Below are 18,405 nucleotides of genomic sequence, written 5' to 3'. Positions count from 1 at the left end.
CCAGGAGGGCAGTGGAGGATGGCCCAACTGCTTGGGCCCTGCACCCGCATGGGAGATCAGGAGAAGCACCTGGCTCCTGGATTCGGATCGGCGCAGCGCGCAGGCCATGGCAGCCACATAGGGGTGAATCAACGGAAAAAAGGAAGACCTTTCTCTCTGTCTCTCTCTCTCACTATCTAACTCACCTGTCAAAAAAAAAAAAAAAAAATTACACTAGAGTCACTTTGAGAGGCTCCCGGTGGGCAAATATGGGACAAGTTAAGCAGCAAATTAAATAATGACAGTAAAAGATTATAACCTCAAGAATAAAATAGCAACCGATAAGTCCATAATGAAGGAAATGAATGAATGGGTGAGTGAATAAAATTGAGAAGGAGGAAAAGCTTTTGGTCCAGCCAACTAATAACACAAATAATGAAATTAATATTTGTTGAGGTAAGAACCAAAAAGATGTTGAAATAAGTGTGTGAATGCAATGAGAAACAGAATGTTTACCCAGTCTCATTATATCTGTTTGTTTTATACTTACTCTCATCAAAGGGAAAAACAGTAATTTAATAGTGAAGAAACCTGGCAAATTATCACCCTAACCAAGTGGTAATTGGTCAACATGATGTGCCTGCTGTTAAGAAGAATTAAGATGACATTATATTACTTCCCTGATCATTTGCCAAAAATTCATGACCCAAATAAAATCAGGAAGAGATATGAGACAAAACATAGTTTTCTCAAAAGAATCAGGTCAAGAAATACAAGATCAACAAACTTTAAAATTTAGACAATTAAATAGAAAATTGAATTCAATATGTGATTTCAGGTTTGTTAGAAGGAAGAAAAGGAGGAGAGAAAGAAATAGAATAGAAACTTACTATGATGGAGAACTGGTTGAAGCGCATATACAGTTGTCCTTTGTGCTATTTTTGAAATATTTATGTAATATAGAAAATATTCAAAAGTTAAAAAATTTTAAATTCACTATGTCAGATTAGCTTTTTAATAGAGAAGAATATGATGAGCCATGCTTGGGAGACAAGTCCATATTCTGTCAAATGGAGGTGCTGGCTCGGTACTGCTCTATACCAGGCTACAACAAGTTATGCTGTGAGTCATGTAGCAAGCGCAGCAGCACCCTGCCCCCACCGTAAAAAAAAAAAAATAGAGAAGAATATGATAAAGCAGCATTTAATGAAAACCAGATTTTCACTGCTCATACCTTAGGGTGATATTTATCATCTCAAAAAATCCTAAACAAATAATTTAGTCTCATCAATATACCCATTGAAATTGGCTAAACTGTCTTGTCATTGTATTTATTGCCCAGACTTTATTTCCTATTGCTCTCTTTTGATTGTATATGTCTTTCTCCTGTTACTGAAAGTCCAGTCCTTGTCAACAGTGCCTAATCAGAGCAAGAACGATTTGAGGATAACAGAGATGGTCAACCCACTGATGAATGAAGAGAGGAGCAGACTGGGGTTCTCAAGAACCACCATCCTGCTCAGCAAGGGTGGCTTTGGGCTTTTAAGGAGTGCAACAGGGAGGTTGGATTCCTGAGGATGTGACTAATAGCAAGTCACTAGTAGACAGACAGGTGCTCAAGCTGGTTTAGAATTTGATAACAGAGTGTCTTATCAATCTCAGATAGCAACACAGTTCCTTGACAAACTTTCTTGATGGTTTGACTTTCTTGATGGTTTGAGGAGGCCATAGAAAGTTGTTCTGCACAATGAAGCAGCTACAAAATGTTATGTGTCTGGGATGTGAAAGAAGCAAAAAGTATTGTGTTAAGGGATTTCAGTGTTTCAGCAACTGAGATGAGGCCCACTCAGCCTAGAGTCTATGCTTATACCCTTAGTGATTTGTACCCCATTACAATCTGTTACAACAGATTAAATCCTCTGGATATACTGACCAGGGAAGGCCAAATTACTTTGCAACTTCAGCTTGCTTTCTCAACACCAGTGTCTGGAATTCACAAGCTAGCATTATTATTATTATTATTATTATTATTTTGACAGGCAGAGTGGACAGTGAGAGAGAGAGACAGAGAGAAAGGTCTTCCTTTGCCGTTGGTTCACCCTCCAATGGCCGCCGTGGCTGGCACGCTGCAGCCGGCGCACCGCACTGATCCGATGGCAGGAGCCAGGTGCTTCTCCTGGTCTCCCATGGGGTGCAGGGCCCAAGGACTTGGGCCATCCTCCACTGCACTCCCTGGCCACAGCAGAGAGCTGGCCTGGAAGGGGGGCAATCGGGACAGAATCCGGTGCCCTGACCGGGACTAGAACCTGGTGTGCCAGCGCCGCAAGGTGGAGGATTAGCCTATTGAGCCGCAGCGCCGGCCACAAGCTAGCATTATTTATTTGTTTGAATACACACTCTGGTTAGTCACATGCTCAATAGTTAGCATTTGTTGATCAGAATATGAGAACAACAAAAAGACATATTGAGTACAGACTCACTGAGAGCTAGTATGAGATTAAAGAACGCAGTACCTCTGCATCCCCCTCAACCCCAGCTATGTGCAGTTGACTATTGCAGCCCATTTTGCAATAGTCACATTATTCATATGACATCTCTCTCAAAATTTCACTCTCATTTTCTCTATTTCTTCCTATTCTCCTATATTCTAAAAATGTGTGTAGGCAATTTTGTTAAATATTCTAAAATCATGAATTGTCAGCAAATCAAGACACAATGTCTTCTTCATCCTCATAAGTGTTGACTCATAAAATGGTTGCTATGACAATATAACCTAATTTTTTTTTATTTCAAGGAACTACCAACCATGAATACAAACATGCTCTTTACTCTTAATAGGATTTCTTAAATTTGCTCATGTTATAACAACACTCCAGTTAAAACTAAGAGGGTAACATGTATTTTGAAATGTCTTTCCAAGTACTCTAGATAGAACTGTTTTAAAACTCTGTAATAAATTTAACCCTGTTATTTATGTTATGCATATTTACTTAAACATTTTTTTTCAAATATTTTCCTTTTAACTCTTTGGATTCAAACTCTTTTGAATAAAAACTACAAGAATTGTTTAAGTTTTTAAAATAAAATAGAAGGCAGTGAGGAATATGTCAAAGTTAGTGGATTAACCGAAAAGTACTTCAGCCCAACACATATTAAGCCCTCTTGTATGTCAAAAACATTATGTCTTTTAAAAATGATAATTCTGTAGGGCAGGTACTGTTGTTTTCTGTTAGGAAAACAAGACTCAGAGACTTACAACTAGCTCACACAGTGACCTGCTTACACACGTTGTCCTAGGTGTAGTGCTGTTTCCATAAGGCACATTGTTGGGGAAAGTGCAAAAGTCTCTCAAACTTTATGGTCCTGGCCCAGTATTCTGGCCTAAGCTGCTGTTCCATGTGTGCCAAGGGCTGCCCTTTTTTCTCTCTTTAAAGCTATTGCCACCCATTCTGGGACCAACAGAACTTTCCCCTAAGATTGGCAGCTGAGATGTTTGTATCCTAAGTTTCTGCTTCACTGCTGCCATCAAGGAAAGTCATGTAGACTCCTTTCATATTGATCTCCACATGGCAACAGAGAACTGTAACATTAATGATTTCCTTAACTCTGCAAATTAAGGGGCTCTTTAGGAGCAAGTACAGTGACTGGAGCTCTCAACCCAGAAAGAGATAGACTATGGACAAATTATACTGGTGTATTATAGAAGAAATCATTAATATATATGATACCCTAAAGCCATTCTCCTATGTTTTATTGTAGGAATTTAATGCATTTACATCTTAGCATTTAGATCTTCACTCCATTTTGAATTAATCTTGGTAAATCACAGATCCACCTTCCTTCTTTTGCATGTCGATATCCAGTTTCCCCAACATCACTTGAATAGACTGTCCTTTTTCCCCACCTTGCAGTTATGGTACCATTGTTGAGAATCATTTGACCATAGATACCATTTGGAGAATTTTTAAACATCATTTTTTTAGATTTATTTATTTATTTGAAAGGCTGAGAGACACCTCCCATTTGCTTGTTCACTCCCCAAATGGCCACAACAGCTGGAGAAGAGCAGATCCAAAGCCAGGGACCAAGAGCTTCTTCTGGGTTTCCCACATGTGTGCAGGAGCAGTTAAAATGCCCACATCCCATATCAGTTTCTGGACTTGAGTCCAAGATCTGCTCTCCTCCTGCTAATGCACACCTTGGAGAAAGTAATTGATGGTTGGAGTGGTTGGGTCCTCATTACTCACCTTGGAGACCCAGATAGAATTTCAAGCTCTAGGTTCCAACCTGGTATAGCCCTAACTGTTGGAGACATTTGAGGACTGTACCAGTAGATGGGAGATCTCTGCCTTTTCCAAATTAAATAAATAAAAATTTTATAAAATGAGCAGAAAACTTAAATAGACAGTACCAACTCCTAAACATCATGTTTTACACAATCTTTACTCAAACTAAAAAATAAAGGGAAACTACCCAGTTTTAACATAAGGGTTTTATTTTTAAATAGCCGCGCTACTACCTCCCATCCCCTGATTAGAAGGAAAGCTTTTAACATAGACTTATTTGCTGAAAGTTTGGAGGTTAAATAGGCAATTAGAGGGATTTCGAGAGTTTAAGAAGAAGAGAACCTAGAATAAGTCAGTGACTTGAGGTTTAAAGAAGGAATTGGAAATAGAGCACAGAGGAGGAGCTGACTGGATCTAGCTTCTGAAAAGAAAGGGGGAGTTAGCATACAGGACTTCCAGTTGGAGTTTTTAGTTGGAAGGATGTGAGGTTTTAATCCTACAGTTATAAATCCTTCCACATGAAAGATGTAAAAACCTTAATGAGCTGTCTTTCTGATCCATATTCCCTAGGCCCTAGAAGGCTGTCTCACTATCATTCAAAGTCTCATATCTAAAATCCTGGTTCTTTAAAACTCATGTGGCCTCTATTCTGAAGTAACTATCAATTTGACTCAAAGAGCCAACACAGTCATCTTTATGAGGCAGCAATATTGACAAATACTGAAAATTTTTATCTTATCTTTTTTTTTTTTTTTTTTTTAATTTTTGACAGGCAGAGTGGACAGTGAGAGAGAGAGAGACAGAGAGAAAGGTCTTCCTTTTGCCATTGGTTCACCCTCCAATGGCCGCCGCGGTAGCGCGCTGCGGCCGGCGCACCGCGCTGTTCCGATGGCAGGAGCCAGGTGCTTCTCCTGGTCTCCCATGGGGTGCAGAGCCCAAACACCTGGGCCATCCTCCACTGCACTCCCGGGCCACAGCAGAGAGCTGGCCTGGAAGAGGGGCAACCGGGACAGGATCGGTGCCCCGACCGGGACTAGAACCCGGTGTGCCGGTGCCGCAAGGCGGAGGATTAGCCTGTTGAGCCACGGCGCCGGCCTATCTTATCTCTTTATAGCCTAAATTCCAGAATGTGAACTCCAAAAAATTGCTGTATTTAAAGTTTTTGGAAATTAAGCACTATAAATGTAATGAACTGTAGCCCTCAGGCATGCCTAAAAAGAGGAAAGAACATCCACAGCACAGAATCACTGACAAATTCCTGACATTCTAGATGTCATCTCATATGTAAACACTCTGTGTAATGTGTTTCTTCCCTGAACACTTTTAGATTTTTCTTTCTAAGAGGCACCCTACTTCCTTTCTTCTATCTTTTCTAAAGATATGTATATTGTTGTTTTATAAGAGACCTGAATAGAGATTAGAACAACCAAAACTGTACAAGGTTGCTGCTAGGCAACTAGACTTAACTCCACCCACACAACTTAGGGCCTGCCTGTCAGAGAGATAGCTGAATTTGGTATCCATCAGCAGCTCAAGTCAATACCTTTGCTACAGTAATTATCTGCTTTTATTTATTTTCCCCTTGCCCAATTTATTTTAGGCCAGATCTCAATTTTCTTTTCCTAGAGCCTGTGGATCCATGTTCAATTGCCTAGTTTCTCTGTAACACCTGAAAGTAATCACAGTTGCCAGATTCAGTAAATAGCGAATTGAAGCTAAGTTGGCCCAGTAGATTTAATCAGACCAGTAGAACTAGTAGTTCCATGTAGGAACAACAGTTGGAAATGTTTGGTGATTGAATGAGTTTTTAGGTGGCAGGGATGCTATTAAATGATATTTGTTCAACTATTTGAGCAAATAGTTGAATGATGTTGTCCTAGATACATGAAACAGTGAAATAATTTTCAGCATAACTGAATTGTGAGAGTTACCTTTCAGATTAAAAGCACTGGTTTCTTTAAGGCTTTATATTCATGAGTCAAGTAAATTAAAGAGCTGAATTTTCTACTGGAAAATTTTGCTGCTTGCCTGTGAAAAAAGGAGTTTGCCTTGATAGTCATTATTCTGTGTAACAAAAATGATATGTTAACATTAGGTTATCAATTAGTCTCATATTGGAGTTTACAGTGAAGGCCAGGAAAGGCCGAAGTTAGTTACCATCTGCCAAAAATGATTCAAGTGGCCGTAAGGGAAATAATCTTGTTTTTTCCAAAGTATTCGTGAAGGAAAGCAGGACAACAAAATTGAGTTTTCCTGTGGCTAGACTAGCATAGAGCAGTTCAATGTAAAGTTGTGGCAACACTGTCCTGAAATGATTGTGCTGTGGAGAAGGTAGCAGCTAGGTCAATTAAAAGATAACTTTAAATGAATACTTCACTGGACAGTGAGGTAAAAGAATGCTGCCAATGGACCATTAGCAAACTGTCTTTTTAGGGTAGCAATTTTTCAACTTCCTTCATTTTAGCCCTTCACTGAACTACAGGAATGTTATTTGAATATAGTACCAGGAATCAAAGAATTCAGGCAAGCATGCATCAACTTAGCAGGTCTGAAAAAATACGATTTCATTGGTTGGTTGGCCTTAAAAAGAAGACAGTTGCTATCCTTTTTCCCTAATATAAAACTCAAAATGGTTCTCTGAATTCACTCTAATTATCAGTTGGTTTCAGATACATTAGAGCGAGAGTAAGAGAGAGAGACTTCAGCATACATGTGAAATAGAATCAACAGTGAGGACAATTCAGCACTGGAGAGAAAAATGGGGCTTGGCAGAGTAATCTGACATTGCAACTATATTACAGAATAACTTTTACCTGATGATTTGCTCCATGTTCCATGCTATGGTTTATTAGTGCAATTTCAGAGTTGAATTGATTTTGTTTAAAAGTAGGCTTTTAAATGCTACAAGATTTTCTTTTTTAGATTTATTTATTTCAAAGACCCAGCAACAGAGGGATAGATAGATCAATAAATCAATTGATTTATCAGCCTTCCATCTGCTGGTTCATTGCCCAAATGGCTGTAAAAGCCAAGTCTGAGCCAGGCCTAAGCCAGGAGCCAGTAACTCAATTATGGTATCCAATGTGGGTGACTGGGGCACAGATACGTGGGTCATCTTCCTCTGTTTTCCCAGGCACATTAATAGTAAGTTGGATAGGAAGTCAAAGAGGTGGGATTCAAACTGCAACTCCAATATGGGAATCCATTGTTATAAGCAGTGGCCTAACCCACTGTGCTACAACACCAGCACCCATGGTGTTTCAGATAGTATTGTTAAACATAAAACTATTTTACCAACTGAATAGTGATTAAAATAGTACAACTAAAACTGGAATTATTGAAGGAATACTATTTAGAGTTAATTGCCTTATTATGATAGTTGTTCATGTGCTACAAATTGAATGATAGTTATTTTATTAGCACAGCAATTTTGTATGGATGTAAAGAGTCATTTGGATACAACTGAGTTAATGTTATTTCAAGAAGAATTAAATGTGTAAAAATCTTTGTTTTCTGCTGAATAACATGCTATATTTAGAAATAGATTTTTTCCTGAGTATACCTGTGATATGGAATAGCTATAATATTGTATTCTTGTTCTGTCATTCTTTCTTTGTTTCATGCACGTGTACACACACATACCTTTTCCTTACACCTTTATTCTTCAAAAGTCCTTTTTCTCTCAGGCGCAGGGAATCCTTCCATAATATTGTTTTCAGGATTCATGTCTGGATTCTGCCTATTTGTAATAGAACCTTTAAGGAATTTAAGCTAAAGGTTCTTTCTTATACAAATTCCACTTAATAGCAAATAAAGTTAAGGATACTCTGCCATGTTTTGTTTTGTATTTTATTATGCTCCAGTTTGCATGAAGATTAAGCATTTGAAAATGCTTCCATATATAAGATGGCTTACACACACACACACACACACAGTGGAGTAGAAGTTGTATAATTTTAGAATTTTTTTTAAATTTTTTTTAACTTTTATTTAATGAATATAAATTTCCAGTGTACAGCTTATGGATTACAATGACTTCCCTCCCACCCACAACCCTCCCCTCTCCCGCTACCTCTCCCCTTCCATTCACATCAAGATTCATTTTCAATTATCTTTATATACAGAAGATCAGTTTAGTATAAAGATTTCAACAGTTTGCACCCACATAGAAACACAAAGTGAAACATACTGTTTGAGTACTAGTTATAGCATTAAATCACAATGTACAGCACATTAAGGACAGAGATCCCACATGAGGAGCAAGTGCACAGTGGCTCTTGTTGTTGACCCAACAAATTGACACTCTAGTTTATGGTGCCAGTAACCACCCTAGGCTGTTGTCATGAGTTGCCAAGGCTATGGAAGCCTTCCAAGTTTGCCGACTCTGATCATATTTAGACAAGGTCATAAAAGACAGAGTGAGGATAGTAACCAATGATCCTAAGAGTGGCATTTACCAGGTTTGAACAATTATACAGCATTAAGTGGGTAAGAGGACCATCAGTACACACAGGTTGGGAGTAGAGCCATTGGTGGTAGAGTAGAGGTTATGATTACAAAGAAATGAGGCCCTAGTACGCTAGACAGGGTCTAGAACAAAGGACAGAGTCATTATTAGAGGAGCTAAGAAAGGTGCTGTCTAAGCTACAATTAAGTTTTCTGATTGAGAGGCAAATAGAACCTGATAGAAGGGGCTTGATAATAATCCGATGGGCTTTAGGCCTTGTAAGTATTTTTTTGATCTTGTAAGAAAATAAGGAAGAAAGCACTGATTTCTTAAAAATGTTTGTAAGCATCCAGGAATATTTTTCTTCATCTATTGCTTCTTATAATGATCCCAAAAACTTTCTTGTCCTCATACTCATTTTGACTACATATTTAAATACTCCGCTTATAAATACTATTATCATAGTCTGACTTAAAGGCAATTGCATTCCTTGCTTACTTTATAAAATATAGAAGTATATTTCAAGTGGAATAAAATAATCTTATCACATACATCTCAGCTCATTATGTTGGACTTCAGTAGAATGCAATAAGAGAATTCTCTAAAATTAGTTATGTAAACTTCAGAATGAAAATTATATATATTAGTATAATTAATCAAGTTATTTGTAATATGGCCCTAAGTATTTTCAATATAATATATGAATAGTTCATAAAATTGAATATTTTATGAAACACCTCTGCCTTTCTATTTATACCAAATGCGGAAATATTATAAAAGGTATTAAGTCAGCAACATGACTGAATGTTTAAAGTAGTATGCTAATGTACATGTTAAATATAAATATTTTAGAATATGCTAGAATAGAATCTTTGACTCTTCCTTCTTCAGCTTCCATGCTCATATGTAAGAAAGTCACCTAGCTCTTATTGCCACAATATTTTTTCCTAAGCATTTATTTTTTTCAACTGCCTTTGACATTCTTTCTCTTTAGATCCTTTAACTTCTCCTCTATCTCCATTTCCTCTGATATCTTACATTTATTCCTCATGATCATCCAGGTCACTATAAGGCAAAGATCTAAGCATTTCAAAAATGATAGGAGCCTGAATTTTTAAGAAACTTTTAATAATTCTACAGTATTTGCTAATTGAGCAACTCTTACCAGTTTTTCTTTTAAGGTATTCTAAAATATGGCCCCAAATTACCTGTAGACAGTGATTCTTTCTTAATCTTGGGCAATCACTTGATTTTTAAAAATGAGCATATATATATATATATATATATATATGCAAAGAATTGTGTATAATTTAATATACAGTTTAAAAAGCCATTCTTCCTCAAGACTTAGAAAAATAACCCACCATACACTTATTTCCTGCCACTCTACTACATTTACCTTGAATTTTAACCATGTTAAGCCGTAAACAACTTGAAATCTGATGGTGCTATATGTAAAACACACATTCTCCTATGCCACATGATGCTAAACAAATGTCTCCACCAAGTAACTTGGCTTCTGGAAAGTCTTCCTTGAGGTTTTTCAAATGTTTCTCTCCCTTATCTGTCCACTGTCATCTGTTACTTGGATAACTTGGGAAGCACTGGGGGAAGGGAAATGTCATTTTATAGCTCTCATCTACTACTATTCTTCCTCAAGAAAATTTGTTTATCCTAGTGGGGATTTTTTTTTTTTTAACTAAAGAACTCAGGCTGTGCTTACATTCATTAACACAGGATTCATTTGTACTTAAACTTGATATCTCTTTGATTCATGTCAACTCAAATGAGTGTCAAAGGTGTATTTTCATTTTTGTTTTTCAGGTTTCTTGAGTACAGGGGATCAGGCTGCCAAGGGAAACTATGGACTTCTTGATCTCATACAGGCTTTACGATGGACTAGTGAAAACATTGGATTCTTTGGTGGTGACCCCTTAAGAATCACTGTTTTTGGATCTGGCGCTGGGGGTTCATGTGTCAATCTGCTGACTTTATCCCATTATTCTGAAGGTAACCGTTGGAGCAATTCAACCAAAGGTATTATGCAGGTTGCAAATTTTGACAATTTTGGTGTCTGCATGCCACCACCATCAGTAGTATGTGATGCTCTGTACTATCTCTCTGTTCAAACTGAGTGTTAGGTTGAACTCAATAATTGCTTAAAACTATGTTTCTTCAGCTTTTCTGTGCATGTTTAAATTTTTGTCAAACTCTTTTCATTGTCTCCTGTGGAGCTTGGTTTAAGAATGCCCTTTCAAGCACACTTCAGAACAGTTAGCATTACAGTTGCTTTTCTTGCTTTCAATGGGTGATTTCAGGTAAATCAGACAAAGACATTCACAGTTCTGCCATCTGTTTATTCAGTAATCAAAATCAAAGACAAGACTATCACAGGGACTCTATAAAATCTATTTTTAAGATAATAGACATTTTAAACCCTTAATTAGTAAGAAGCTAATGAAACAGTCTTAAGGTAGTTTGTCTGGAAACTTGTGATTTCACTTGTTGTCTGAGTAGAGAATGGATATTGATTATTTTGCATGCATGATCCAAAATTGTCAAAGCATCAAGGTCACTAGTGGAACTTTTTATTAGAAGGAAAAATACTTTTGATTTCATTCTTTTTCAATCTGTAACGCCAAAGGTGTTTCCCTTCCCACCCCCTAAAGTTTGGCAAAGCATCATGGAGCACTCAGGCTTCAGAAATTCATAAAAATTCTTTGTTTCCATTTTGTGGCTTTGACATCTTTTTTCCAAAGTGCCTAAGGCTCACCATGTTGTTCTTTATGGACTCCATCTTACCATGTGCTTAATCACCCATTCTAACTGCATTATTAATTTAAAATATCCACAAAAGAAGTTTTGTTAAAGTCTGTAAAGCAAATACTTTCTCTCCATTATTTATATATAATAGAGAGGAAGACAGAAAGTAAGCAGCGACACAGACCATCTTGTACTTTCTGCTTTTTTGTTGTCATTTTACACATATGAAGAAAGTATACTCTGTCAAATATAATTCATGCAGCACCTTAATTTGTAAAACAATTTTATCATATGAGAACCAGACTTAGAATACTTGGTTTTGATGTCAAAAATACATTAATGCAGAACTGTAAAAGAATCGTCAATCATTAAATGAGTACTTATATACTGGGCAAATCATGTATTGTTATGGACTTAATTTACTTTATATCATCTCATTAATTTTAGTAGCATTCTAATTCAAGACAACAAAATGACAGAGATGAGAATATTTCTAATCTCATAGATAATTTTGTTTGTACTGAAATGACTTATTTTTAAATAATAAGATCTGGGTTTTTTTGCTTGTTTCTTGTTTTGTTTGGTTTTGTTTTTAGTTTAATGGATTAAGTTGTTCTAGCCTGAGTACCATACTAATGCCAATATTTAGCTAGGTTTACATTAGGCAATCTTTATAGACATCTCAGGGTCATTTGATCGTAACTGGGCATGACTGCTAGTTTCTACCAGTACCAAGCTGGCATTGGATGAAGTGTTAAGTTAGGTTGTTCACTGACTAACATTGCTGCTCATTAATTGAGATTGTGGAAAATAGTGGCAAATAGTTACAAAAATAGTTGAAAACTTAATATTCCATCATACTCTTCAGGAAAATCTGTCTGCCTCTGGCCAGAAACATAAACACAGGCTGGGTCTAGTCCTAACCCCATCTCCAGACTGAGCTGCCTGATTAGACCAGGAGGTGCTCAGAAGATAGCTTGAAAACATCAGACTGATTCTGCTTCAAATGCAGACAGGCTTTAAAAGCTGTCAACTCCATCAGGTGTGCAGCTGCCCTAAGTCCTGAATAAACCACAACTCAGTACATACCATATACACAGGACAAAATCGCTCAGTTGTGATAAGATATGTGTTTTTCCCAATACAAGTTAAATGGCATATTTCAGGCAATATTTAACATAATGTACATTTCCCACCAATATCTTCTAGGTATATTTAATGTTATTGAACTCCTGAGATGATAAATAATATTATAGAAAACACTAAGTTTATTTTACTTGTAAAATTTTTGATTAGGAAAATATTTCTTTGAGCAAATGTTGGCCAATAGCCCATATAATCTTGTAAACTACTATTTACATATTTTCTGTAGCATATTCTGCTCTTGCAAACTACAAATATGTTTATAAAGATGTTGAAAACCAAACCAAACTCATATAAGTATTGTTTGGCTTTCTGAATATTTTTAGAATGATCTAGGAACACATTTTAGACATTTTAATATATATGCCTGTTTGCAAGAAAATCTAAAACTTTACTTTTCACTCATTTACTGCTTTGGCACCTTTATGACAAGAGTTCTTTTTTTTTTAATTTTTTGACAGGCAGAGTAGATAGTGAGAGAGAGAGAGACAGAGAGAAAGGTCTTCCTTTTTGCCGTTGGTTCACCCTCCAATGGCCACTGCGGCCGGCGCATCTCGCTGATCCAAAGCCAAGAGCCAGGTGCTTCTCCTGGTCTCCCATGAGGGTGCAGGGCCATCCTCCACTGCCTTCCCGGGCCATAGCAGAGAGCTGGCCTGGAAGAGGGGCAACCGGGATAGAATCCGGTGCCCCAACCGGGACTAGAACCGGTATGTGCCGGCGCCACAAGGCGGAGGATTAGCCTGTTAAGCCTCGGCGCCGGCCAACAAGAGTTCTTATCGCATTAGCACACATGAATAATTAATCATGTGTTTAAATGACTGAACTACATAACTGTATTTGAAAACTGATAACAAATATAAAATTTTTAAAAATAGGCAAACTATATTTTTAAAAAAAGAATTTAGAAAATACTGTAATAAGGAGATAAAGTGCATTTATGAATTTGAATGACATACAGGCCTTATCAAATTGTATATGGGGCCATAATTTACAGTTCTAAATGCAATTAAGTGAAAAGCAATGGACCATGTATGTTTCATATTTTATGATAAATATAGCAGCACACATTTAACAGTGGAAAGTCACTCCCCACTAAATCCTTCTGCTGATGATTTTTTCTTTAACCTAGTGAAGGCACTTCAGATATTCTGTCTTCCTCTGAAAGATGAATATTCAACATACTATGTCTGACATGAAGATCTGGAAAGAGTATGTCTAAAGTGATATTCTGTTTTGTGTCCATCCCCAGGGTATGAACAAATCCCTAGCCCTGGTAGGTGTGTAAAATCTCAATCATCCTTTTTAAGATACTATCTGGTTAAAAAAATATAGAGAACATTTTGAAATAAGACAGATGCAGTCAAATTGACAGATATATCCCAAATCAACAATATGAATCTGTTGAAGGCAAGGGCGTTGGCTCTATTTGGTTGGCACAGATGATAATATAAATATTTATGAGCTCCTTGAAAAAATATTTGGAGCTTTTTACCACTAGTTTTTATGCCTTTTCTTCCTCTTTTTGCTTCTTACCCCTTTGGGACTCAGTATAATTTTAACCAACTTGATCCCTAAAATATATGCCACTCAAAGCACCAGACTTAGGTCCACTTCTCTAACTCACTATACCCTGGGGATGACTTTGTGTATCTCTTCTTAGGCAAAATGTCTCTATCTTCCTGTTTATTGAGTTGTGTATGGGAATTTATATATGAGTACATGTCTAAACTATCAGATGTTATTGTTCTGCCACATTATTCAAAGGTCATCTGAAACTCTTTGTGATTTTCCATAGGACTTTTCCAACGAGCAATAGCTCAAAGTGGAACAGCCCTTTCCAGCTGGGCTGTCAGTTTTCAACCTGCAAAGTATGCTAGAATGTTGGCCACAAAAGTTGGATGCAATGTTTCAGATACAGTAGAGTTAGTGGAATGCCTCCAGAAGAAGCCTTACAAAGAACTTGTTGACCAAGATATTCAACCAGCTCGATACCACATAGCCTTTGGACCTGTGATTGATGGTGATGTAATTCCAGATGACCCTCAGATATTGATGGAGCAAGGAGAGTTTCTCAACTATGATATAATGCTAGGAGTTAACCAAGGGGAAGGGTTAAAATTTGTGGAGAATATAGTAGATAGTGATGATGGTATATCAGCTAGTGATTTTGACTTTGCTGTTTCCAATTTTGTTGATAACTTATACGGATATCCTGAAGGCAAAGATGTTTTGAGAGAAACCATTAAATTCATGTACACTGACTGGGCTGACCGTCATAACCCCGAAACCAGAAGGAAGACACTATTGGCTCTGTTTACAGACCATCAGTGGGTGGCGCCAGCTGTAGCTACAGCAGATCTTCACTCAAATTTTGGTTCACCTACATACTTCTATGCCTTTTACCATCACTGCCAAACAGATCAGGTTCCTGCTTGGGCTGATGCAGCCCATGGAGATGAGGTTCCCTATGTACTGGGAATTCCCATGATTGGCCCTACAGAGTTGTTTCCTTGCAATTTCTCCAAAAATGATGTGATGCTGAGTGCAGTCGTAATGACATACTGGACAAATTTTGCTAAAACTGGGTATGTACCAAGGAATGATGTTGGCTGTGGTGTTAATAAAAATACCCTCATAAGTATTTTAAAACATTCATATTTTATGCTCAAATAATTTAATGGATTAATACCAGCAATATATTAAGTTCCTTTATTAAAAATTAATTATATATTATTGTTTCAAGACTTTCTTAGTTCTTGCTTTTTAGACATTTGAGAAAGGTTGATATTCATATTCCCACTGCATTACTCAACAATTAAATATGGTATTGGTTTGTTAATTACATTGGACTTGTTATTTAATAATAAACAAATATTAATTTATAGTGCTTTCCAACTTATAATACTGTATGCTCTTTGGTCCTTTCTAGCACATTGTGAAGTAGACATGTCAGGTATTTTTTTAAAAGATTTATTTATTTATTTGAAAGTCAGAGTTACACAGAGAGAGGAGAAGCAGAGAGAGGTCTTCCATCCGATGGTTCACTTCCCAATTGGCCACAATGGCCAGAGCTGCGCTGATCTGAAGCCAGGAGCTTCTTCAGGGTCTCCCATGTGGGTGCAGGAGCCCAAAGACTTGGGCCGTCTTCTACTGCTTTCCCAGGCCATAGCAGAGAGCAGGATCTGAAAAGGAGCAGCTGGGACTAGAACCGGCGCCCATGTAGGATGCTGGCGCCTCAGGCCAGGGTGTTAACTCGCTGTGCCACAGCGCCGGCCCCAATTATTAACCACATTTTACAGAGATCTGAGGCCTTGATAGTTTCATATTGATATCTGTATTTGGTATACAGTAGTTCCAGAACTCAAATCTTTATTATGTCAATTCCAGATTCCAAGACATCTCCACTCTCCAATACTAAATCTGCTTCTTTGAGTATGAGCTAACTCATATGTTTATGAATATTTAAATGATTTCAAATCTTCAGGTAGAACATAGGCCATCCGAAATGCACAGAGAACAAGAATGTGAGACTTACTTGCATTACATCTAACAATTTACCTGTTAGGAGATTTAAATTTCTAAATTAACTTGAGATAATGTTAAAACAAAATCTTCCAATGAGATGTTAAACCAATACCATTGTGATTAAAAAAATCAATAAAATGATTTTGTCCTTATAATTTCTTTTTTTTTTTCCTAGTGACCCAAATCAACCAGTTCCTCAAGACACAAAATTCATTCATACCAAACCCAACCGCTTTGAAGAGGTAGCATGGACCAGATATTCACAGAAGGATCAACTTTATCTCCATATTGGATTAAAACCAAGAGTTAAAGAACATTACAGAGCCAATAAGGTAAACCTCTGGTTGGAGCTGGTACCCCATCTGCATAATCTCAATGACATTTCTCAGTATACCTCGACAACAACTAAAGTGCCATCAACGGACATCACTTTCAGACCTACAAGAAAAAATTCCGTACCTGTCACATCAGCCTTTCCCACTGCCAAGCAGGATGATCCCAAACAGCAACCAAGTCCATTTTCTGTGGATCAAAGGGACTACTCAACAGAGCTGAGCGTCACAATCGCAGTTGGAGCATCACTGCTGTTTCTGAACATCTTGGCTTTTGCAGCCCTGTACTACAAAAAGGATAAGAGGAGACATGATGTTCACAGGAGATGCAGCCCTCAGCGCACTACGACCAACGATCTGACCCATGCACAAGAAGAGGAAATCATGTCCCTCCAAATGAAGCACACTGATTTGGATCATGAATGTGAGTCCATCCATCCACATGAGGTGGTTCTTCGGACCGCCTGCCCCCCAGATTACACACTAGCTATGAGGCGGTCACCTGATGATGTTCCCTTAATGACACCCAACACCATCACAATGATTCCCAACACTATACCAGGGATTCAGCCCTTACACACATTCAATACATTTACTGGAGGACAGAACAATACTCTGCCTCATCCCCATCCCCACCCCCATTCACATTCAACAACCAGGGTATAGCCAGATAAGAGAAACAAACTATTTTTTTTTTGATGGATTGCAGTAAAAGATTACTGAAGATTCCTTGGCTTTCAAGCTACAAGACTCTTACTATTTAAATAAGAAGGAATATTATGTGAATATACATATCAAGAACTTTGGGGGTTTTGAAAAAAAAGAATTGTATATATATAAATATATATATACACAAATCAACTTGAAAAACAAATTTCAATTGCTTGAAGCAATTGTTCTGAATGATACTTTTTCATTCACATTCAAGAATTAATTTTTTGAAGATTTAAGTTACATAATGGAATTAGGCATGTGGAACACCAAACAGGAAAGAACTATGTCTGAAATATAAAAAATAAAAATAAAAAACAACTATGAATATGCACAAGGGACACACCAATGGAATGTCAGATAATTTTCACCAGTTTTTATTTGGAGCCGTTTTATTGTGTAGACCATATTTACATATTTGGATAAGTACACAAAGCACCAATGCTGTTAATGGCCTTAGCAGAGGCTCATGCTGAAATTTGCCAGTAAAACAAACAAGTTTTAAAGACTGGCAGGTACAACATTATCACATAAGTGCTGTCAGTATAAAGTTGTGGGGATAAAGGAAACTGGATATTTTTAGCACGATGTGCATGATAATTTATATGCTTGGTGGCTGTGCTGCTGATTAAGCCGTAATTAAAATTCCTCTCATCCCATTGGAGTTTTTAATAGAAGCTTCCTCTATCAATTGGCAGAACCTAAAGAAGATTTTAAGGGGCAAAAGTAATTACAATAAAATAATCCACAGTAGTTTAAATAATAGAAGGAATTAGTTATTAAAGGTATTTGAAGAAACTATAGGTATAGTGGTGAATACTCGCGGATATGAATCCCAGAAAAAAAAATTCTTGTGTTTTTAATGTTCTTTTCATTCCCATCTAAATAATTTAGAGAAATAGACCCTAATTGGACATGTGTTACAGGATCTATAATTTGCTGTGGTTTTTGTTACTCTGTATGTTGTTCCTTTTGGTAAGGTGAAGTGTGTCCAAAGAGTTACTTGAACAGTCTTTTATGATATGAGGATGCCCCAGTATCACCATTCTGATCACAGTTCTCAGTTAATTTACTCATGTTGCATGACAAGATGTTTACTAATAGTAATTCAATATAAAGTTATGTCCCTCTTCACATCACTTGTCTTTCTCACAGAGGTCCTTTCACTGCAATTTACTCACGCAATCTCGGTAGAGTACGACTTAGATACAGAACCTAG

General features: G+C 37.2%; 1 protein-coding gene across 6 annotated transcripts in view; it reads left to right on the top strand.

Moving 5' to 3' along the window:
• NLGN1 (neuroligin 1) overlaps positions 1-17,141 on the top strand; it is a 741,857-nt gene extending 724,716 nt beyond the window's left edge. For 3 of the 6 annotated variants that reach the window (XM_062177903.1, XM_062177868.1, XM_062177911.1), the window contains 3 exons: positions 10,537-10,722; positions 14,414-15,203; positions 16,319-17,141. In XM_062177903.1, coding sequence (XP_062033887.1) covers positions 10,537-10,722; positions 14,414-15,203; positions 16,319-17,141 — 1,799 coding nt within the window. Of the gene's footprint in view, positions 1-10,536; positions 10,750-14,413; positions 15,204-16,318 lie in introns of all 6 variants that reach the window. The other 3 variants (XM_062177895.1, XM_062177886.1, XM_062177877.1) reach the window with 1 other exon arrangement.
• Positions 17,142-18,405: the final 1,264 nt, after the last annotated feature.

This window comes from Lepus europaeus, chromosome 2 (genome assembly GCF_033115175.1).
Source record: "Lepus europaeus isolate LE1 chromosome 2, mLepTim1.pri, whole genome shotgun sequence".
NCBI lineage: Eukaryota > Metazoa > Chordata > Mammalia > Lagomorpha > Leporidae > Lepus > Lepus europaeus.
Note: the sequence above shows the minus strand (reverse complement) of the source record. Positions and strands in the feature narration are given on the sequence as shown.